The sequence below is a fragment of the Pithys albifrons genome, chromosome 9 (genome assembly GCF_047495875.1).
Source record: "Pithys albifrons albifrons isolate INPA30051 chromosome 9, PitAlb_v1, whole genome shotgun sequence".
Taxonomy (NCBI): domain Eukaryota; kingdom Metazoa; phylum Chordata; class Aves; order Passeriformes; family Thamnophilidae; genus Pithys; species Pithys albifrons.
The window spans coordinates 28,471,412-28,495,363 of NC_092466.1; the positions used below are offsets into that span (position 1 = coordinate 28,471,412).

General features: G+C 40.4%; 1 protein-coding gene across 2 annotated transcripts; it reads left to right on the forward strand.

The window, feature by feature from the left end:
* Positions 1-845: 845 nt before the first annotated feature.
* On the forward strand, positions 846-22,396 carry MMRN2 (multimerin 2). 2 transcript variants are annotated; one of them, XM_071564206.1, is made up of 7 exons: positions 846-1,408; positions 11,893-12,015; positions 12,746-12,852; positions 14,021-14,086; positions 15,327-15,500; positions 16,507-18,411; positions 19,398-22,396. In XM_071564206.1, exons 1-7 carry the CDS (start codon positions 1,128-1,130, stop codon positions 19,784-19,786), a joined length of 3,045 nt encoding a protein of 1,014 aa, XP_071420307.1. In that variant the 5' UTR covers positions 846-1,127; the 3' UTR covers positions 19,787-22,396. The 2 variants fall into 2 exon arrangements, with proteins under 2 accessions (XP_071420307.1, XP_071420308.1); XM_071564207.1 differs by lacking the exon at positions 15,327-15,500.
* Positions 22,397-23,952: the final 1,556 nt, after the last annotated feature.

The following is a 23,952-nucleotide window of genomic DNA, read 5'->3' on the forward strand; positions in this document are numbered from 1 at the left end:
TGATCAGAAAGAGAGAGTTGCAGACCCAGAGAGTGACAAAGAGATGCAAACTCACTGCCCTTAATAAGAAGGTCTTAAAAAATCCTGGAGAGATTTTATCCTCCAGTTTCATCTGGTATTGGAACAAATCCATAAAAGCTTTGCATTTCGTGCTCCATAGGACATACTGAACTTTGGGCTGTGCATCTCATCATTCAAACCAAGAGATGATCCAGCAGTAACTACATCCAACCTCTACAGCCCTCTTTTTTTTTTTTTTTAATTTATTACTAGGATGCGGTGACAGAGGTAGCTCTTGACAGCAGATCTTGGCAAGTGGGTTTTTTTGTAACACTAATCAAATACGCACAAAAAATTAGGCCTGAGATCCAGAGATGACAATCTAAACAGAAGTTCTCAAAAATGCCCAGTTCTCCTGACTTCTCTGAAGGACAACTTCATGAAAATCTTACACTTTGATGGGAACAGAGTATGGTTCACAGAGCTACCTTGCAAAGGTCACACAAGAATGTACATTTGTAAACTTTTCTTTACTGTGTATTTGCTCTGAGTCCCTCAATGTTCGTAATTTCTCATACACACCATGAATATTCTGCTGCTAAAGCCATGATATTTCAGTCTAAATATTGTAGAAAAAACCCCATGTGCAGCACTGGAGCAAGCAGGTCTGTAACATTTTCTGGCACTGTAATGAGAGCCTGTTACACCACTCAGTATTTTCTTTCCTTTCTTTTTCTCTTCCTTTCCTTTAAGCTAACATCCTTTTCCTGTGCCTGGGGGAGAAGGCAGTTGATAAAAGCCGAGTTCCTGTTCACAGATAAGTTTAGAAGGCAGCCGAGCTCAGAGGTTCCCTGAATAAGCCATATTCCTACCACCTTTTTTCCCCCCCTGTCAGAGACGCCCGAGCCCCACACAGGAACCAGGCTCACATTGTTCCACAGCCACGGACGTTTCCACAGTGCTGGGAGGGTCGAAAGCTCTTTCCGCTCTTTGTTACCATTTTTTTTTCCTTCCTTCTTCCAGCTTTCCAGTTAAAGAATATCGTCGGAGCATTTCTCAATTAATTCAGGCTAAGCTTCAGAGCAAAGAACAAGAGACAGGTGTAACTGGGTGGGAAAAACCCCAGGATGCTGGTGAGGCTTTTGCTGCTCTGTAATACAATAGCATTGGCCAAGCTGGTCGAGCGCCCAGACCATCAAGGATATCATGATGGTTCAGTGCACAGCTCAGAGCCACAAATTTATGAGACCTCTGCATACCCCCAGAGGACTCCTCTGTCACACCAAGGAGGTTACTGGCAGGCAGAAGGGCTCAAGGAGGATACTCAAGATTACCCTTCAAGTGTGATCTCTTCACATCAGGAAGAGAGAGGGGATTTTGAAGGTGCGAGCACACAGTCCCGAAATGGGTAAGTACCCCAATGTGTCTGTCTGTGCAATCCTCTGTGATACCTTTATATCCTGTTCATACAGGACCATTTTCAACAGAAGTTCCTCATTAAAATACATTACATTTTAGGGATCAATCTATATCCAAATGGGAGTGGTTTAAATGTTTTAGCTACACAAACAGAAAGCTGAATCACTTGTGGAGGATGAAACTATGGATAGGAACAGGCTCTTTGCTTACCCTGAGACAGCAGAATGGGGTGAAGGCTCTGGACACACCCAGCAGATGTGAAGCCTTCCAGCTCCACTGCAGCACCACAAAACAAAATGCTGCTTCTGGCAAAGCAGAACGAGAGGAAGTTAATTTACTGATTTCTTTCTTATCACAAACCAATGCTGATTATTTTTGCTGATCGTGGCAACCTTTGCCCATCAGCAGAATGTGCCTGCCTGCAGACTTGGGCCTTGGAAAAGGAGAGGGAAAGAGAATGGCAGGATGTAGCAAAATAAAAATAGTGAGGAGTAAATAGAATGAAGTAAGGAATAATAAATAAGCATGGAAATGACTACAATTTCCACCCCTCCTTCCCCACCAAAGGTTTTCATACCAGTGAAATTCTTATCATGGTAATCTGTAGCAGAAGAGTAGCCATCCTGAGTGTAAAAGGCACATATTTAATTAGAAACATCCCCAAACCTTATGATTTGTGTAAGGTTTTACAGGGCACCTAAGTAGGTCTCTAAATGTTTAAAACAGATGAAAACCAAGCAGGACAGTGAATGAATCTTTCATAACCCTGATGGATGGGTACTGCAGAGCCCTGTTTGGGAGAGCTGAAACAGCAGCACACTGAGTGCTGTTCACAGCTCAGTGCTTTATGATGCCCTGTATTTTTCCCTTTAAATGCTCTTGAGGAAAGGAACAAAGGGAGATGAAAAGAGACTATAAAACCTTGCCCATGTCATGCTTCCCTTTCAAGCAAACTAAACTCTGCAATCTTGTTTCTAATCTCATCTACATGTAAAATTAAGGTCTCCCTTCTGCATGTAACATGGTGAGTGTATTAAAACCCTGTCTTTCATACTACATCTTCCCACAAATCTGTACCTCCCACCAATAACCCTAACTCACTTTCTAAAGCCTGTAAGTGTTCACTTCCAGTTTCCTGATGGGTAGTGTTCGATAATGACCTGCTCTGTTAATTAACCATCTCCTGCTTAATGCATCTCAGACACTGTCAAAGGAAGGAAACAAAGCCTAAGTGGTACTCTGGGCTTCTAAGTTACACTGCAAGGTGGTGATCATTTGCTTGCTGGTTAAAATGCTGAAAGCATTTTGCAAACTCCACGTGCTATGAAAATTCAATGGTATAAAAGGTGTATCATAGGTCAGCAGGATGATATAATATACTGTCCTAATCAGGACTTCTTCCTTTGCTGTGTGGCTGTTCGGCACCACCTTGTCTAATCCAGTTCAACCCCAGCTATGACTCATCCTAATTTCCTCCTAAGGAGAGAAATACTTCCTTCTTTTATGGGGATGGTTGCCTTATGAGTCAAATCATAACATTCTTCCCAATTGTGAAGCTGTGTCCATGACTACAGGCAATCCAAATCCAGTCCAGCAGGACCTGCCAGGTATTTGTTCTTTTGCAGAGCTATCACACTTACAGCACACACGAGCCCAGGCAGCTGGTAGGTCTTATGAAAGAAATTCAAGGCTTTGCGAGGAATTATGTCCAAAAGTGAGGGGAAAGAGCATGAGTAAGAAGGGACAACACAGTTCTCCCTGTAAAGAGTCTAGATTCTAAAAGTCATTGCAAATGGTTGAAGCAATAGACCTTCAGAGTGTGAATTCTCAAGTGCAGGTCAGGTGCTGTGGCTGCACTACCCTGCTATGCACAGACAAGATGTTGTCATGAATCTGGTATTTCCTCCCTACAAGTGTGACACATTCCCTGGAAAAAAAACGTCGAGGAGCTCCAGGTGGAGAACAAGAAGAAAAGTATCAGGAGTTACACAGGAATTAAGAGATATAGGGAGATAAAGACATGCCAAAAAAAAAGCCCAGGATGGTGGAGAATAATTTTCTGCCATGATTATGTCTCACATCTAGTTTGCTTTTCAAATAAGAAAATACTTTCTTTTCAAAACTAGGAAAAAACCAAAACCTACAGTAACTTTGTGACAAAGTTTTGACTCTCATTATTTTTAAAAAACAAAAATGTGTTTGTTCAACCTCTTATTATTTTCCCTGCTTATTAGGAATAGTGGTTGTTAGAAAATATTCTTACCTATTAAAAAATGCATAGTATTGCTTTTCATATTGCAGTTATTTAAATAATTGAGACCATCACAACTAATCAGCCCAAGGTATCAGTCAGAGAGAGTCCTCTGGTTTATGTTGCAATATGTAAGATGAAATTACTTCAACAGATAACAGTCAAGGGCTTGGATATGTTATTTGCTAATTAATTCCTCTCAGAATAACAAGATTATTAATATAAGAGTTTTGAAATATAAAAATCAGTAAAGAAGTCACCAGCCTTTAGGTGACTTTTTTAGAGAAAGAAATGTGTGGCTAATAATCCTCTTATTTCAACTACTCTTTGGAGGAATGGCTATATAACAGTTTAGTATCTCAGCTGTTCCTGGTGTCTGAGCCAACAGGAGCTGCTCTACATGGACTAGTGCTTGTACGTGTTACAAAATCAAAGCTATAAAAAGAGGCCATTTTCCCCAAAGAAATCACCTTTTCATTCTGCTTTTCTCCCCAGCAGCGGTGTCTCATATGAGCTGATTGGTTTGACTTCAGATACTTTATTCTGTAGCTGAGGTAAATGGACCCACACACTCCCAAACTTTCAGCAGGATTAAAAAGGGAAATTAGATATGTACTCTGAAATTGCTGGACTCCATTAACATTTGCTTTAGCAATGTAAGGTGAAGAGTAAGAACAGAAAAAACAGGTTCTGAATTTCATAAATACTCAATACATAATAACCAAAATAGATAATAAGTATATTTTAATTCTTCATTTCTCTTACATAGATGCCTAAAGTAGAACTTCATAGGGACACTGCTGTTACTGGTGGCTTTCCTGTGTGTGGATACAGGCAGCTAAACTGAGGCTTGAAAAGCTGCCTGGGATATGACCAGATACGACGAAGTACTAAAAGTGACCCAGTAAATACCAAATAAGAGCTTGCATGAGCTCATCACCCACTCTCATTCCTACCATTAGGTGTAACCAATTCAACTGCTACCTGATCAGGTCATACTGAAAGGAATAGCAAAGTCACCAGTAAGAACACACCACTATTGTTATCCTGACAACTGTTATGTGGCTGACACACCTGACAGCTTGTGAACACTCACCACAAGCTGACAAGCCACCTTGGAGATCTTTCCTTCTCTAGAGCCACTGCCTTCAAATACTTGGTGATGACACCTGTCTGAGCTGACCTCAGGGGAACTGATGGTGAAGGGCAGGGTTACAGAAGTGTCCAGCTATGTGCCTTTCCTTAGGCTGTACTGTTCAGCCCTGGGCACACAAGTCCTTCTCCAGGTGGCCATATGTGGGCCCGGAATATGGTGACACAACCTTTGAAAGGAAAGGTTCCCTGACCCTGGGAAGAACATGCCATCTTATCTATGCCCTTGCCATAAACTTACCTCTTCTAATCAGAGATCCATGGGAAGACCCCCTATTGTAATTACCCTCAGAAGGGTTTGTTTTCTCTCCCTACAAACAGATTCGCAGATCAAGCAATGCTCCAAAGCACCATTAGTGCTCCTGGCTTTTCTCAACACTGAGCACAATCCTTCTAATCCACCTGCCTGCAACACCAAGAACAGTCAGGCTCACAACTCAGATTTCATGCACTTAGTGTTCCTATTTCATTAAAAACCCCAAGACAAATGAAGCATGTAAAAGGCACACACACCAGCTCCTGACAGCAAAGCCCAGAGCTGCCTGTACCCTCAGTTAACTTGACCTGCCTGTCAAGTAACACTGTAAACCAGATCACTTAAGTATTCCAGGTTAAAAATAATCTTAGGAAAAAGTAGAGGTTATTTTTAACCTTCCCCCTCTGCTGATGGAGCTGGTTCCCAAACAGCTGGCTCACCCAGTAAGAGAGAAATGGACCGTAGTGATAAAATGGGAAGGAGCAGAGCAACTACAGCTGTTTTCCCCACCTATGACAAAGTCTCACAGAACTTCTCTGTCTTCCCAAAAGTGTAATCATTACCAAGTGGCCCCTGTTTTGGATTTGCCCTGCATCTGGGTAGGTGGTTTATTTTTCCTTCTTTCTCTTTAATCCACAAATGCACACTCAATGTCATCTCCTGGGATTTTTCCTCAATATATGTGCAAAAATGGAAAAAAAAACAAAAGGAAAAAAACCCCAACCCCTACTACCTGATCTATTGGAAAGGCAGAAATCTTCATCTTAAGTAAATCCTTAATTGCATTGTCGTATTTTAAGTTTTGGACACACAATTCTGTGAAGTCACTCTTGATTAGAGGAAGGTTTCCTGATGTCAGTGAGGTGAATTTTCTCACCAAAACACTCATTTCTTCATGTAATTCAGCATCTAGAAGCCACAAAGAAGCAGGCCTCTTCTTGTGATTACCCAGTGTGTCAAAAATAGAACTATCCTCCCAAGTTCAGACAAGCAGAGAAAATCCAAAACAGTCTTATTCTAATGAAAGACAGAACAATGTTCAGTCTTAATAGCTTATTTTTGTCCATTTTTACAGGAAGAATCCATTGGTTTAATTAAGACCAGTATCACACTGACTTATCTACTTCAAAACAAGGCAGGGACTTTCATAGGAAGCTCATGGGATACTGGAATTTCCCACCAAAGGGGCAGAGAACATACACTTAAAATAAAACAGTTTGGATGAAATGCAGCTAAATGTATTCTTCAGCCCCTCACATCCTGCAAAGAAGTGTAACAGCCTTTGTTGAGTGCTCAACAATAGCTATCACAGTGCCAAGTACATCAACAGAAGCAATGGCTTCCTATCAAAGTTAGGCACTTGGCTCCTTTCAGGACTTCAGGGAATCTCCGATATTTGGCTGTCATTGAGCTGCCCAGTTCAGGTGGAATAGATCCCACTAGCCTGTTTGATGCCAACAACAGCTTCACTGCACACAGTACAGGAATTATCGAACCCTCTGTGCCCAAGGGATTGATTTATTTCACAGCTCATTACTCCAGGCTGCAGCAATTAATTTCTTCAGCAGATAGCAAGGGATCCCTTGTTTCAGCATCACCACAGAACCACCATCCACTATTACATGGATCCAACACTTTCCTTGTGCAGGTCAGTACCCCTTGAATGAGTATCCAGTGGCCAACCCTGAACCAAACTACACTCCTGCCCAAAACATGACCAGGGCAAACCTTGGCACACACTGTCTGCACCCGGAGCATGTGCCATCTGGGAACTGTCTTCCTGCACATTTTTTACTCACTGGCATCAGCACTGCCTGCAACTCCTGCTTCCAGACAAGGTCTGACAAAAGGAGGGATCAGGTTGCACTAGGGGTGAACTTCAGTTTGCAGGAACTGAAGGATGAAATCCAAGTGTGAACTGCCCTCCAAATGGGCTGCAGAGCTTCTCTTGCAGGGAGGATAATAGAAATGAGGTAATGGCTGTGGGTGCTTTTGAAGAGGAAAAGCCTCTTGCATTTACTTCTCTGAAATAGTTTGTACAAGAGTTGGATTTGGCTTAAAACCAGCTCCCAGCCAAGCCTGCTGTCTCTTGAACTCTTGCTCCCAGTGAGGCTCCAGGTTCAGGACTGAATTTGCTCTGAAAGCTGTCACTGCACTAAGTTCTCAGGACATTCTGCAGGACAAGACTATCCCAAGTGATAACAGACTATCTGGCACTACTGTTGGAGTGAAAGTTGCATTCAATCAGCAATACTCAGGGTTCTGGAAGATTTCCAGCACTGTATGGAAAGCCACGTGTTTGAAACTGCCGTTGACACTCTTTTGAGCCCCGTTTGTTAATGTGAACTGCAAATCAATCAGTCTGTTCTAACCCCAGTGAAAACAAGGGCGGTTCAAGATCCCAGACCCTACCTGAGAGGGAGCTCTACTCATCCTAAGGGAAACATGGAAAATTATGGGAGTTTCTCCTGCCTGATTCTAATACAGGGCTGCTGGCTGCTTGGAAAGAGCTGAAAAATTCACTGACAGACAACCAGCCATCACTTGCTCTCTGCTAATTAAAAACGCAGTGGCACACCGCGCTGCTTTGGAGAGCCAGCAGCTTTTCCAACAGCTGAACAACTTCTGCATTCCATGACAAATAAAAAGATACATCTATCTTAATACTGACATGCACAGTCATAGTTTAGACTAATGTAAATGTAGGACTTTACCTCTGTTTTACTGAGGCTGTTTTTATTTGTCAGTGAGAACTTTCAAATTCCACAGATAAAGCCTCATACTTTTATTCTACTTCAACTGCTATAAATTCAGAAGTCATCCTGCACAAGTCAAAGGAAAATCACATGTTTAAATTGAAATAACACAGTCCTCTACTGTCTTCTTGTAGCACATTTAAGCAGCAATAATTGCTTATCTGGTGCCTTTTGTGCTGTATAGGGAAGTGTTACCATCCTGCAAAGTTTTGCACACTGTCAGTGGCAGACACAGGAATGGCTAGACAGGAGTTTTCAAAGTAATTATAGAAACTGGTTTCCTTGAGAATAGAAAACTAGGGAAACTGATGTGTGAAGGACAACTCAGTTGTACTAGTACAGACAAAGGAATAACAAAACTTATAAAAAAATCCAACATCCTGAAGTCCTGAAGCTTTTGTTCAGGAAAAAATTCCACTGACCTAGGAAGGATCTAAAATTATGCATTGCAGTGCCAATCAAGAAAATATGTAACTAAGAAAAATAAAAGTATATAAGGATCTAGCTGAGCTGGAGAGCATTACTCATACTCACTAATGTGCTCCAATTGTCTGTGTATGAAGAAAAGAGACTACCCTGTATTCATCTGAGCAGAGCACTAATTACTGCAAAACAGCCATCTAACTTTATCTCCTGGCTCTGTGGGTTTTATTTTGTTTGCTATGATATAAGGTGGCCCAGCCTAATCCTAAAATCAAAGAAAGAACTACCAGCACTTTTCTGTTTCAGTAAAAGCAGTATTATCCAATGGAAAGAAAAAAAAATCATTTTAGTACTTTAAACATCTGAAAGTTTAAAATAAGAAGAGCTAACCTAAATTTGTTGAAACTTATTTCAAAACAGAATGCTTTGTCATCAGATATATTTAACTTCAGACGTGGGAATACAGTTGTTGCAAAATAAGGCAGAAGGGGATAGATGCATTTGAAGACTCTATTCAATAAGATTAATTCATAATTATAATGAAGCCTAGGAAAAAACCCACCTAGTCTAGCGAAGAAAATTATTCACAGACTGTTTTCCTGGTTTAAAAAAAGGGATTCATTTGCTTGGAATGTAAACCAGGAAAAGCTACTGAACAAATGAAACATCTGTAGCCCTGAATTTGTGAGGGCTCCCTCAAGTGTTGCTCTAACGTGCAGCATTGTGATAAACTTTACCAGACTGGAGAGAAAGCTCTTCTCACATGAGCAGCTTCTTTCTGTTCCTCTCTCTCCTTGGCAGCAGAAGCTTGCATCAAAAGGAACTGTATTAAAGAGAATAAAAACAGAGGGTGTTAAGGCAGTTATATATTCAGTGACTGAAGCAACATAGTTACAAAGAGGAGAAAAAACCACAGCAGCAGAACACAAAGCTGCTGTGTTCCAGAAACCAGCTGAAGAAAGAAAGTGCTATTTGTGAAGGAGCAGCTCTTTGAAACTCCATAGCCTGATTCAGAGCCTTTGGTGCCAGCAGAAGCCTTGCTAGCCTCCCTGAACTTTAGATCAAGCCCTTCTCAGTCTCTTACATTGTTGCATTTAACATTAAAGAATGACATATTTTCCCTGAAGGTTAATACAGGTAAGGAGTATTTTTAGTTACAGATAGCAAAGTTTCCTTTAAGGAAGTATGTGATAAGATGTGCAAAAAATACTGCAATAAAATTTTCATCTTTGGGCACGTGAATCTATATTGCAGCTCATTACAGGCCTTATCTACTTATTTGAGGAAAGAATAAATTTTGATAAGCTTTATGGAACTCAAAACCACTAGCACTTTTTGTTATTAAACCCAAAACATTGTATTATGCAGCCCTTCAGCTCCTTAAGCTTTTAAGATCAGATGAGAAAGAACTACTGAACAGATAGTAAAGAAAATTATAAAGAAACAATGACCAGCATTAAAAGAAGTTTTTATCCAGTCTATTGAATTTCCCTCTCCCCATTTTTTTTTTTCAATGCTATTCATTCTGCATATTGCTGCTAACTATCCAAAGCAGGCATCAAGTTGGGATCAACCACTGATTCAATTTCTGGTAGAACATATCCCCTTTCTACAAGGGAGAATTTCCAACACATCAACATGTTTTGAAAAGAAGTGCTTGTGTTTTGCGTTCCACGTGTGTGCACATCTGCATGTGCAATACAGCACAGGCAGTCCCAGTCCCACGGAGCCTCTTTCTTGCTCACACATGTTGATGCTTGTGAACAGCTGGCTTAGCTTTGTATGGCTCACATGACACAACGACCTGCTTGGGAGCTGCATATGGTGGGGAAAAAACCCAGCCCAGATGATTCATGGGGTGTGGATTGTTTTCACTGGGGCAGAATAAAACCCCTAAGCCAAAGAATCCTGTTTTAAAAAGAGATTTCCAAACTGAATGCAGACTCCTGTCTGGATCTGGCAGGCATTCTGCTGGCAGAGCCAGGAATCCTGCACCCAGCAACGATACCAAGGAGCTCCAGCAACAGTGCCTGGGCACTTTATTTCCCCAGGAAAAAAGCAGAGAGGATTTGAGGGGGAAAAGCCTCTCCCAGCTATGCCTGGCCAAACACATGAGAGAGGACAGCCCAAAACCAAGCACAAACCAGGTCTCTGTTACAGAGTTATTTAACATTAATCACCGAAAAGCACTACAGCCTTGCAAAGGCTGGTAAACTTAGGCACACCTTGGAGGCAGATGTTACCAGAACATGTGTGCAGTTCTGCTGGCTTTTACTGAGTGGCCCAGTGACATAAGCAAAGTGTTTGACTCTGGAAAAGTAATATTTTAATAAAAATTTGAGGATTTGTCTTCTGTCTCAGTCCCATAAGAACAGAGATCATAGGCACAACTCCTCCAGTCACATGCAAAGGCCTTAATGCTACAGCTCATCAAATAAGTTATTTTGGCTTGAAATCACCACAAAGGCAGCAGCCTTCTTTCTTTCCCCAGTGCTGCAGGCTTTGCCAGATTCCTACCCTTGCTTCTAAGGGAGGAAGTGTTTTGCTTGTGTCAGTGCTTGCTGGAATCTCAAATCACAATCTCCTTAAGAAACAGGGGAGCAAAACATGTCCCAGCAAACCTGGTGAACCGTTCCCAGCTAGCCTGGCTGTTTGCCCTTTCATCCTGATGTTTCCAGCTTCCTTGTAGCTTCCTCCCCTTCTCCTGGCCCTGTGGTCTCAGCTTCTGCTTTCACACAGGACTCGGTTCCCCATTGTTTCAGCAGGCAAACTTTTCCATATATGCTGATTGTCGGAGATTTGGTTCCTGTATTCCCACTTAAAAATACACTGCCTGAAGTTCAGCTGTTTCCATTATAGTTACTACTCCTCACTTCCTGTCCCTTCTGGTCTTGGATTTTAACCATCAAACTTCAGCCAACAGTACTCTTCCAAGTCTTGACTTTAAACGCTTTAAAGTGAAGAGGCTCACTTACACTCTGAGATTAATAGCTGCCTATATAATTCGGACTTGGAAAATTAACCAGACTATTAAAACTCACTTGTCCTGGGTAGAAGCATAAAACTAAACCCCAAGAAAACAAGCCTCTTTTTTCCAATATCATTTTCCTGCAGGTGATGGGAGAAATTATTTCAAAGCTAGCCTAATGAAAAAAATCCAATCACTTACTATATAATCTTGAAGAAGTAATACTTGGGAGGACATTATTAATGGAGTTTATGTCAGATTAAGTTTTCAGTCTGCCTCAGCCTGATGAGTCAGTCATTAGGCATCTGAAATGGCAACATGCCTAGAAAGGCAATTCGACATTTAAAGTGACATTAACCTGTAGGTTATCATGGGTTGGAAATTTCTCCTGCTAAATGAAAGGACTGGAAATGGAATTAATGCATCAAAGTTCAGACAATCAGCCTTTTCGTAACAAACTCAGATAAACATCTCAAATGAAAACACATGAACTGGGAGTGGAGGGAGAAACCAGGAAGCATTTTCCACTTTCCTCATCATGCAGCTGGGAAATATAAAAAAAAAAAATAGCAGGCCCTTCTGCATTTCATTCTTCCTTGGCACTGTTACAACTAGAGACTTAAAAAAATCTACTTCAAACTCTTTTCCCATGTCTTTCTTCCACCAGCAACTGGTGTTCCTTCATGCAGTCCCGGCTAGTAACGTACATAGAAGCCTGCATGAAGGAGAAGTACATTGTCAACTCCCAACAGCCCTGTCCAAATGGAACCCCAGACTGCCAGAAGATCATGTAAGTATCCTAAATAAAACCACTGCAGAAAACGGGATTTTCTCTGAAGTATGTAAGTGATGTTTACAATAGTATTGAATGGCGCATTTTAAGAAGAACTAAAGGATCAATGCAGTTTAACACCAAAGCGATGTAGGGTCTGATTTATGTACCTAAGGTGATCAGGCATTTCAGTAAGCCAGGAGAACAACTGCCTTTCCAAGCCACCAACTATGGGACTAGAAGGTCATTAAAATTTCACATCTTCCCACATGTTCAGAAAACATACAGAGCCCATACCTTTTCCATGATTCTCAGGTCATAAGGTACACGCATAACTTGAACCTCTCTGCCTGTGGCCATCAGTGAGACCATTTACATGGCAGGAGTCAGAGAACTGCAGTTGCCCAGATGCTCACTCTTCTTTCACAAGGACTGGCTGCCCAGAGTACCGGTGAAAGCCAGTACTGCATCTTAAGATACATTTTTAAAGCTGGGAACAGCAGTTCTATTGTGATTGCACGAAAGAATGTGCACACAACTCCTGTTGTAGACAGTAATCCTGAAAAACAATCTTATGTAAGGAAAAAATTGTTGTGGACTGCCTATGTGTTTTGCTAAGGAGCAGCAATACAGATTATGACACCTTTGTTAACTGCATTCTGCATTAGACACCTCTGACACGCTTGGCACCTGAGTGCCACCAGCTGACAATAACTTCCAGTCTAATGCCCAGATCTTTACTCCACAGGTACAGGACAGCTCTGAAGCCAGTCTACCAAGTGAAACAGAAGGTTCTGAAATCTCTGCAGTGGAAATGCTGCCCTGGATATATTGGCAAGGACTGTGAAGAGCGTGGTAAGGAAAGCTAAAGAACAAGTGTGAGAATGAATGACTATATGCCAGGCACAACGACAAGAACTAAGGGACTGTTCACAAGGGCATGTAGTGACAGGACAAGGGATAAGGGCTTTAAACTGAAATAGAGCAGGTTTAGATTAGGTATTAGGAAGAAATTCCTTATATGAGGGTGATGAGGCACTGGAACAGGTTGCCCAGAGAAGCTGTGGATATCCCATCCCTGGAAGTGTCCATGGCCAGGCTGGATGGGGCGTTGAGCAACGTGGTCCAGTGGAAGGTTCCCTGCTATGGTGAGAGAGTTGGAGCTGAATGGTCTTTAAGGTCTCTTCCAAATCAAACCATTCAATGACTCTATGATAGTGCAGTTGCTGAATAAAAGAGAAGTGAGACAGTGTGGTTCAAAAACTGAATGGTGGTTTAAAAATAGCATTGGCAGGATTTAGCAAATAATACTTGAAATGCAGAATTTAAATGGATTTAAGGATTTAAATGGAATTAAGGGAGTTTAAATGGATAAAAGTTAATTCCCCCTAGCAATTAAGACAACCATAACAAAAAAGGCAAACGTGAAAATTTTCAGTCTATGTCTAACTCACCTATAGACTCTGTAGGCTTTGCTTTTCTTCCCAGATAGCTTTTATTTATAGATTTATCCCTAGATGGTGCCCCAGATTGACCTTTATTTATAATGTTGGAAAGATATTACCAAATGCAGTGCTTCCAGTTTAGCTTATCTTTAGTTACATTCACTGACCACAACCAGCTCCTTCATCATCATCTGCTCGTTTATATGGCATCATTCACTGTTGGTGCCACCAGAATGGTCAGGTAACTGTGGAACAAGAAGGAGGAATTTGCAGACCTTTAGATGGCACTCCCAGAGAAGAAAAGAAAAAAAAGTATCTATTTGCAATTGACTCATTTGTTAGGAGCAATAACTTGGCATGAGTTAAAAAATCCCCATGCTACTGCACAGTGTTCCCATGTGTGCAATGCTGTATGTCAGTGCAAGGAAAGAACACTCTCCAGACAAGATGCTCTTCCCCAGGAAGCCTGTCTCTATGTCACTTATACTACACATGAAATTCCTCTGTATTGCCTTGTTAAACTGTAGTGGTTTCTGCATCTAAAACATTTTCACAGCTATATCACATCTCAATTGCAGATCCCAATTTTATTCTGGTGCCAGGAACTGAAACTCAAGGACGAGAGGAAGAATTCTCAAACCACAGTATGTGCTTGAAGTTATTTCGTCATCCTTTTACCTCTTAGTCACTTCTCAGAAAAAAAAAAAATTAATCATTTTAACATGATAAGCTCTGTACAGTCTCCCTAGTGAAAGCATAATTCATGAAAGATTTGAAACAATACATTTATTGGCATAAATGAGGGCTTTTGCTATAACACTACAGGGATGCTCACAACAAAGCAGCCAGAAGTTTCAAAGCTGTCTGCTGGCTGGTGATCAGTGATACCTACAGAGAATGCCAGCTGGTCCAGAGCTTTACACCTCTCAGTGCCAGGGATGTTAACCCTTTGCTCTGCTCACAGGAAAGCACACCATGCTTAAAAGTCTACCAGAAACACAATCCTCTTAAAATGCTGTTTTAGAACAGCCCCCCAGTAGCTTTGAGATTACTGTTATGGGGTACTGTAGATTTGTATCTCAGACACTCCATCCTACCAATCTGAGTACCAAGAAGGACTTTCCCTTACTGCCTGGGAAATGGTGTGGCTTGGAGCACTATTAAGTAACTTTTAGCAATCAGCTTCAGGGTAGTATTGCAGCTCAGAGTTGTCTACACATTATGCTCTCAGCACTGAATGAATAAGCCGTTGGCTTGCATAACTGAATGATATAAAATGAGAGATTTAGAGGTCAAAGGTAACCCTGGAGGGTAAGAGGCCCTTGGGATGGCACAGTTTGAATATACCAGTTTCAGCAGCTCTCAGTGTATACTTTGAAATCTAATCTACAGCTCAAATTCACAGGTATTTACTTAGAATAACATCAGTTCAAGGGCCCCTCCGTGAGTTAGCTCTGACAATTACACACTGTGCCTCTGATTCCTCAGTGGAATGCCTCAATCACTCTTTCATCCTCTCCTTTTATTCTGGGTTGTTAAACCTTGCTATCCTTTCAGTCAATGGCTTGAAAGGAGTTAGTATTCCAAAACACTTTTATGGCATGGGGAGGTTTCTAATTAAAGAGTATTTTATTGCCATCATGGCTATTATGGCTGAAGTTGTCTGCAAATATTTAAATATATTAGGTTTTTATCACTGTTGAAAAAATATCTTTGCAAAGAAGCAGTAATTTAAGGTGCCATACACCAAAAAACCTCCTAAATGTCAGTGCAAAATTTTTAGAGCAAAAAGTAGACAGGTGTTCTCAGAGGTCTTGTATGAATACCTGTCAGCTGGTCGCTGCACTCCGTTGCATGACTTTGTTTTTTCAATCTTGTGACTAGTGTCAACATCAGTGGATTCAAGAGAGTTGTTGGAAGTCATTCAAAATCATGAGGCTTTACTGGATGATCTTCAAAGTGATATTCATCAAGCAGTCAGCAACTTAGGTGACTTACAGAGACTATCTGAGAGCAACGGTACAAGCATGGTGTTAGAAGTGAACCAGAGCAATGCAGGTGAGAGGTCTGATGCAGAACTACCAGCCTGTGAGAGGCCCAGTGAAACCACACAGACCAGGCAGACAACATGGGAGCAAAGATACCCTGATATTCCTTGGTCTGCTGGTTGCTTCTAAAGAGAAAAAAACAGGTGCAATCCCCATGTAAATGAAGGAACCAAAGAAGAACTTGAAATGGGAAATGGGATGAAAGGCAAATTTCAGAATATGCCTTAAACATAGAATAAAGAGGTTGCCTATATTTAAAATTTTTTAAGCTTACTATTTTTCTGTGGCTTCTCTTCTAGGAGGATGCAGATTTGAGATTTGGCTTTTGTTCTTTTTCTGTACTCATGCTATATATTCTCATGTATGGAATACCAGACTAGTGTATGGGAAAAAGTAGAACACTTCACCCTTCTCAGGAACATTATTTCTGCAATATATAGGAGTGGAGAAAAAAAGAACTTCCCAATTTGACATGCTATTGTGAGCCACTGGCTTGCAGAAACATTTTTGAATGGTACAGACTATTGTATTCGGTGAACTTCAAGGCATTCAAGTTTGAATTTTAAAGTTAGAATCAAGCCTGTCACACCTAGTACAGATACTTCACAGATTTTTCAAGTTATTTACTCCTGGCCTGGAATATTCAGCTGTTAAGATGCTGTATAACTTTGTGAAGTAGAAAGCATCAGAAAAAGAAGAACATTATGACACAGTCAAAAAAGGAAGAGCTCACCAAATAAGAACTGTTGGGAAAATGGACAGTAACAGGCACTTGCAAAACTGCCTGTCTAGGGGTTTCAAAAAGCATAATTTTTAAGACTTAAATGGGGAAGTCAATACAAGTCTAAGTTATTGTCTGCAGACTCACAGACACCTTGTGCTTTATAGTAATCTTGATTCAAAACTAGACTGTTTTTGCCTTTGTCAAAATTGGTCATGAGGTCAGAAACTGGGGAGTGTGTTCCAAAAGCAGAATTTAAATCTAATTAAATTATTGTTTTCAATTGTGTTAACAGATCTACAGGAAAGGCTTCTGCAGCGAGTTTTGTTTCCCCATGTGGAGAACTTTCTCAGGGAACATTTCAAGCCAGTGTGGGCAAGCTTCAACAGAAGCTTACAGAACCTTTCCAACATAGTAAGAAACCTGTCCCATGATGTGGCAGCCAACAAAAAAAGCATAGAAAGATTCCAGGAGAGCGCTGTGCCCAAGAAGGAATTCCAGGAGCTGGGAACTAAATTTGAATCAAAAGTCCAGGAAAACATAGTGAGAGCTGATCAGGTGAAAAGAGATATAGAGAACCAACTGCACATGCAGCAGGCCAGTATTCACTATAATCTCAGCATGCTCAAGGCAGACACCGACACAAAGCTCAAGAAGCTTCATAAGACACAGCAGTCTCATTTCTTAGCTTTGAACAACAGCATAGCAAACATGAAACAAGAGCAAAATAATCTTGAAAATAAATTGGAGACTTTGGAAAAAAATTTAACAGAACTTTTTTCACATAATGGTCCCAAAGATGAAAATAGCCAGTTAACCATCAGACAAATAAATGACATTCTGTCAGGGCATGCAAAGCAGCTTAAAGAACTTTACATGGAGTCAGATGTGGCCTTTCAGAATATTGCAGTTTTAGAGAAGTGGTTTAAGGAGTTAAAAAAGAATATCTCAAAGTATAGGCCAGAAGATCTTACAATAACTTTAACTGAAAAATCAATTATAATGGAAGAAAACAATGCAGCAATGGAAAGGCAAATATCAGAGTTGAACTACACTCTCTCAAACCTTCAGGAAAACTATTCAGAACTATTGAGGTACATGGAGGAATGTAATTGCCAGAGAATATCTTCTGACACTGACATACTAGAGGAAGATGCAAAGAATATCACTTACTCCCTTGAAGACACCCAGTCAAATTTAAAGGATATGAAGCATTTAGAGTCAGTTTTCAGAGATCTCCTGAGGAATGAAATCGAAGAGCTCTCCTCAGCTATTTCATCTATCCATCTGTCTCTTAATCTCCGTCAAGAAGAAAACAGACAGCTTCAGTCACAAGTCACGGCTTTTTCAGAAGATATAGGCTTGATGAAGAAGAAAGATGAAGAGATTCATCGACACATCAAGTATCTCAACAGTTCTTTTGGCTCCCTTTTGGAAGACGCAATGCGGCATGAAGTAGCACTGGAGGCTTTACTGAAAGAAGAATTTATGGATGTCTTGTTTGAAGATGATTTTAGTGTTCTAATACCATCAGTATTTCAGCTGCAAGAATCTCTCAGACATATCTCAGATAAACTCCAAGAACAAAATGTGACTTTAGAGTCTCTTATAAGGAGCCTTCCTCTCTCAGAGAGAGGTCAACAGAACAATCATGATGCTCACACATCTTCAGAGCACCCCAAAGAAGAAACACAGACATCCTCTACTCTAGAAGTCAGTAGTCAGCGCAGCATCATAGAACACATGGAGCCTAACTACGAGGCTGCCAAGGATGACTCCTTGGAGAGCTCAGCTTATAACGATATCATGACTCTGAAGAATGATATCAAACACCTGAGCCTGGCAATCAAGAGTCATGAATCCAGAAGTGACACGAATCTCTGCTGCAATCAGACAATAGCAAATGTAATCGAGCCACTCAATAGCTCTGTGGGAATTCTCTCCGCAGAGTTAGCAACCCTCAAGCGGCACCTGCATGAACATCTGCGGATTTTTAAAAAGCTATTTGGAAGTAATGAAGAATTAGTTGCCTCCAAGATAAGTCTGGATGTTACAAAGATTCAGTCAATGCTGAACAGAAAAGACAGAAGGCAACAGAAAGGTCAAGACAAGCAAAGAGACAAGAAAAGGCCTGAGAAGCACAGAGAAAATACACAAATAAGTGGAAGAAACACAGTGCAGACAGAACTTATGGAAAAAGGTATGTTCTTTTACTTGCTCATGTGCAGGTCTGGCTTCTTCCTGGACCCTGCTGCAAATTCCACACACAGCATATTAGTTAAAAGACCTGTGAATTATCTTGTAGGATGCTGCAGGGAGAAATTTGGACATTAGTTATGTCCTCTGCCTCCATCAAAAAAAGTGGTTTGAGTAGAAAACTCAGTTGAGGCGAATAAAATTACACCCATTACAGTTGCTGGGAAATTGTCCTTGAACTAATTCAACTATAGATGTTTAGAACACAAATTTTGTTTGCAGATGCTCATGTTAACCCAGGAGCATCTTTGGAAGCTGATGTGGAGCGTCAGGCTTTCTGGTCTTGCTTCTTTTTCCTGTTATTTGGATCTGGAAGGAGTGTACTCAAAGCACCAAATCCTTCTCAAGGTGGACAGACTCATTAAATGAGCTGTTGTAACTTGCTCAAGTGGACAAGGCACACTAACCAGACAGCACTCACTCTCTCTTACTACTAAGCTTCAGAGACACGTTTTCAGCTTCTGCTTCACTGGGACTGGCCAGTTTCCTTTCCCTGTAAACATGTGACCATAAGCACCTGGTAATTACAACCACCACAGCTTTAGCATTGGCTTTTATGATTGTAACCCTTGTTATGGACAAAGAGCGAAACCATCCCCTTCAGGCATCTGTGCTGAAAAACTTTAGGTAAGACTGAATAACCAGAGAACATACTTTTAACTGATTTATTTTTAGGGCAGCAAAAAATGCTACTTTTTTTTTTACCCTGGGTGGTCTCAGTCTTACACTTTTTTCCAAGTGTGGTGGTTCAGGTATTGCCAGGGAACCATTTGATCTAATCCCAGGAACATACCATTTCAAGCACTTTGCTCTGCAAAGAGGCATGCAAAACTCAGGCCTAACAGGGCTTCACCTTATCTTGCATCCTGATGATCCTGGGGCAGAGAATGCTCGCTTGCTGCTTAAATCCTGCTCTTCTTTCTTTTTCAGACTCCTTAGTGGCATTCCATGTGGGATTCTCAGAAGGAAAGGATAAAGAAAAAACCGTGAGGTTTAACGAAACGTACTTCAATTATGGGAACAGCTATTTCCCTGAACACGGCCACTTCAAAGCGCCACATAAAGGTGTCTACCTGTTTGTCATCTCTGTGGAGTTCAGTTCAGGACCAGCACTGGGACAACTCTCCTTTAGCCGTGGGTACAAAAGAACTCTCTCAAGTAGTCAGAGGAAAACACCAAATGGAAACACTATGACTACTTTTGCTATGGCAGAAATGGAGAAGGGGGAGACAGTAAGCTTTGAACTGCTGCAGGGCTCTGTAGTGAAAAGAAGTCCACCTGGAACAACTCTGGGTGGATTCCTAATATCTAAAACTTGAATAGTGACATTTATGTTTAAGTGATCTCTTTCCATAGATGCAATGGATCCATTCACTGTTGCTTCATCTGTGATGTATTAAACCCTACTGCATGTGTTTAAACATAGCACTACCCTAGGTTTGTCTTCATGCTTCTTTTCTGGAAGTGTTTGGCTTTTGATCAGTTGCTTATGAGCAGCAATGGGATTTTCTTTCAAGGGAAAAGCTGATGGTTTGAACTCCAAATGTATTAGCACAAACATGCCCAAATCCTTCCACTGTGAGAATCGCACCTAAGCATTTTGTGGGACCTTCTTCACTTACAATACAAATAATTTCTCCTTTCCTTTGGCAAATAACCCCACTACAGGCAAGGAAAACATTTTAGGGAGGACTGAATAGAGCAACCCTTGTATCCTGTGAATGGTACCTCAAAATCCCAAGGCCAGGGCAATTTTACCTTTTAGTTCTCTGTGGACCACAGGTAGTCACAGACTATCCTGGAAACTTCTGCAACTCACTCCAGTATTTCAGTCTGTGCACAACAGGAACACTAGTAGAGATCAGTCAAAATCCAGTAAGATTCACTCCGTGTTAGTATTTTGCAAGCAAGAATCTCCTGAATGGCCCAGTCTTTGTTTCTGGACCTGGGTTGTATTTCAACTACACTGAAAAAATTTAATAGTAATATAACACTGTTAAGATGAATTACATCTACATTTAGAGACTAAGAAAATGTGAACAGTATTTTAAAACTACTGGTGAAAATGCAGCCCAGAGTTCTGCATTTAGTAAGCATTTTAAAACCAAGCAAATAAAAAGGAAAGGCAAAAAGGAAAAAGGAAAGGTAAGCTGATTGATCTGCTCTCATTGTTGAATATAATTTTATAATAAGTAAACCAATGGGGTAGAATTTTTTAATATTTGAAGTTGTTTGTTTTTTTTTTTAATTTCCAAAATTTCAAGATGACCATGTCTGGTAATGTCCTAAACTTTGCTTCTGACAAAGCATCCCAAAGACCTCCATTTTAAAGAAGTTCAAGTACTGTGGTATTTTTGTCTACTCCAATACCTTAAAAAAAATATTAAAACAATTAGGTTTGCCAAATTGAAATGCACTTTGAAATTCCCAACATTTTTTTGATGAAGAGGTAAATCCTTATGATGCAATTTGTGTCCTTTTAAGGTAGCATTTTCTAACAGAAATCTATACTACTGTTAAGGAGCTTTCTCCCCACCTACTTGCACCTAAGCAATCCTGAACTACAAAATTATTAAAAAAAGCCCCAACACATCCATACCAACACATATTGCACTTAAGGCAACAGTTCGACAAGCAGACAATATGTATCTTTTGAAACAAAGTTGCAAAACAGTTTCAGCTACTGACTTGGTGAGAAAATTGCTATTCTCCATCATGAAAAATCCAACAAAGCAAACAATGAAAAATGCTCCCTCATCTCCTTGAGGCCAATGCTGATTTCCATACCAGAGGAACAGGCCAAGTGCCCCTGTCCATCTGACACAGAGCCACATTGCACACAGCACAAACTACCTGCAAGCTCAGGCTCATCTTTCGTCCTACAGATTGCTCAAGGATCTCAGGGAAGGAAGTTAAAAATGGAAGAGGTGAAACACCACAAATTAAGAGCAGCATCAAAATGTATGATGGGGTTCTTTCAGTACAAAGCTACTACCCTGGAATGGCCCAGATGGTTTCTTACCAGTGCACCTCCAATTCCAGACTTGGTGGTGGCAGCCAGGCCAAGCGTGCTGCTGCGGTCAGGGAGATCACAGAACACCTACCTCCAGTGCCCATCAACGCTGCAGCCACCAGCTGTGCTCCACAGCCAAATACAGACAGGGGATATGTAGATATTTAAAACACTGCTTCAATAGAAAGTTTCATCTGAATGAAAACCACACCATAGCTACTTGGAAAAGGGCCTGGTAGATAGTAGACAGGACTTCCAAGGTTTGGTGTCCCTGTACATACCAGAGTTCACTTCTGTTGAAGAATACACCAGGCAAGTTCAGAGATCACTGACTCCAGAGTGAACAAAATGTTAATATAAAGATCTTTTCGTATTTGTATGCTTCAAATATGTGCTTAAGTTAGCCACCTGCATATAGAAAAAAAGATTCATTTTTAGACTCTGAAGCAAAAAATTAATGAAAGACAATCCATTGACAGGAAGCCAGGCAGCTTGACTTACTTCTCAGGCAACAAGATGATTAAGCTACTGTGCTGTGGTTGTGTTGTTGTTTTTTTTTTTTCAAAAAAATATACCAGCTTTTTCATAACCTCCATCTAAACCACTTCTTGTGGTTTTTTTTGGGGGGATGGTTGTGTTCTCAATCCAAGATAGATGTATTGTCAATCTGAGATTTGTATTTAAAAATGAAAGCTTCCAATTGCTCTTAATACCTCCTAGAAACCTGCCAGAAAACATTGCCAATACTTCAAGTTTCTGGATTTCCAGATCAAGCCACCAAGCTTTATAGTAAGATAGAAAGTTGTGCATCTTAATGCCTTAATGGAATTATTTTGTTACTGAAATTTTTGTTGCTTTATGAATGTCAGTATCTTACAGTACTTCACATTTTAAAATTAAAGTCTCCCAATGTTTTTTCTTTTGCATTACTAAGATGATCCTCTTACTTTACTCGAAATCCAAGTACCATTTTACTGTATATAAGCAGTTTTCCTTCCCACAGATCTAGCAATGCCTGAGTTCTGCAGTCAGAATGATGTGAACTTACTCAGATGTCCACATAGGCCAGTCTCTGAAGCCCATGGAGGCCATCCCTCCAGAACCAGACCCAGGAGGTGGGCAGCCCACAGCTGTGGTACTCTCAAAGCTCAGATTCACAGCTGGTATTGATTTACTGCATTAACATCAGGGACAGAGACCAAAGGGGTGTTTTGGGGAAAGGTGAAGATAAAACTGCAAAAGGGATTAAGGAAATTAATGGAATTAAATCTGATCCTTTATGAAATTAGTGATACTTCTGCAATTTATTTTATAGCCTGTGTGATTCAATTCACTCTGCTACTCTGCTTTTGGCTTGCACACAAAACATCCATGGGGGTGTTTAGACACGACACTGGATAGAGCTGTTTCAGTTCTTATATACCGATGAAAGCTCATCAGTAACATACTTTTATAGAGAGGTCAAACATACCTACACATAAAGGATAAACTTTGGTATTTATTATTAGCAGGCAATAGAACTTATTTCTACTTATCAGAACGCTTCAATTTTTTCCAAAGGCTCCTCCTGTCTTTAGGATACAGCACCACCCTGTGGTCGTTTCACGAAACAACACCAGGAAGGAAAAACTGCTCTATAAAACAAAACAGGTGCAGTTATTCCCCAGTGTTTTCATTATGTCCTCTTGTATCATGAATATAAAATCCCAGTTTTAAATCCAACCACGATCAGTGTAATCAGTGAAGACATTCCACAAGCTACGTAATTGCCACAACTATAGGAAAAAATTTACTTTGCCAAGATACTAATTGTAAGAAGACCAAATCTTCGTGCAGTCTCATTTCCTGGTATTATGCATTAGAGGAAAAAAAGGTTTGAAACTATATAGGCTAGTCTTCCACTGTGCTTTCCAGAACTCTATTGCAAGAATTTAACACTGGATTGTACAGGGGGAACAAATAAAGGTTTATAATTATCTTTATAATATATTGATACCAGTTTATATGATGTTCAGATATAAAAACTTCATAGCTACTGTAAAAAAATACATTTAAATCTAAGATTATTGCTGATTAAAGGCAAAAAGAGAACAGAAATTGATCTTAATTCTTCCTTCTCAAACTAAAAGTGAACTCTACAGATAGTAGAAGATGATACATTTCCATAATGAGAAAACAAATTCCATGACTTTATATAATTGTGTACTCACAGATGAGACATTCCCTTGACTGGTCTTCATTTGCTGAGTCATAAAAACCAGAGTAAATTTAACAGGCTATAAAGAGGCACCTGAATAATTCTGCAATGACCATTAAACTCAAATCTCTTAATTTGGATATTACTACACAAAAAAGAATGTTGTATGCAGAGGCAACAAAAGCAATTAAAAAATCCCCCACCCCTTTATTTTTTCTCTTTTTACTTGATGAGCTTGAGGCAAATTTATACGGATAAAACCAACACGTAGTGAA

Excerpts from the sequence above, each read along its gene's own strand:
- MMRN2 (XM_071564206.1), top strand. The coding sequence starts at position 1,128 with ATGCTGGTGAGGCTTTTGCTGCTCTGTAATACAATAGCATTGGCCAAG. Across the intron at positions 14,087-15,326 it reads GGAAGAATTCTCAAACCACA|TGTCAACATCAGTGGATTCA; the intron begins GTATGTGCTTGA and ends TCTTGTGACTAG. Across the intron at positions 18,412-19,397 it reads GACAGAACTTATGGAAAAAG|ACTCCTTAGTGGCATTCCAT; the intron begins GTATGTTCTTTT and ends TTTCTTTTTCAG.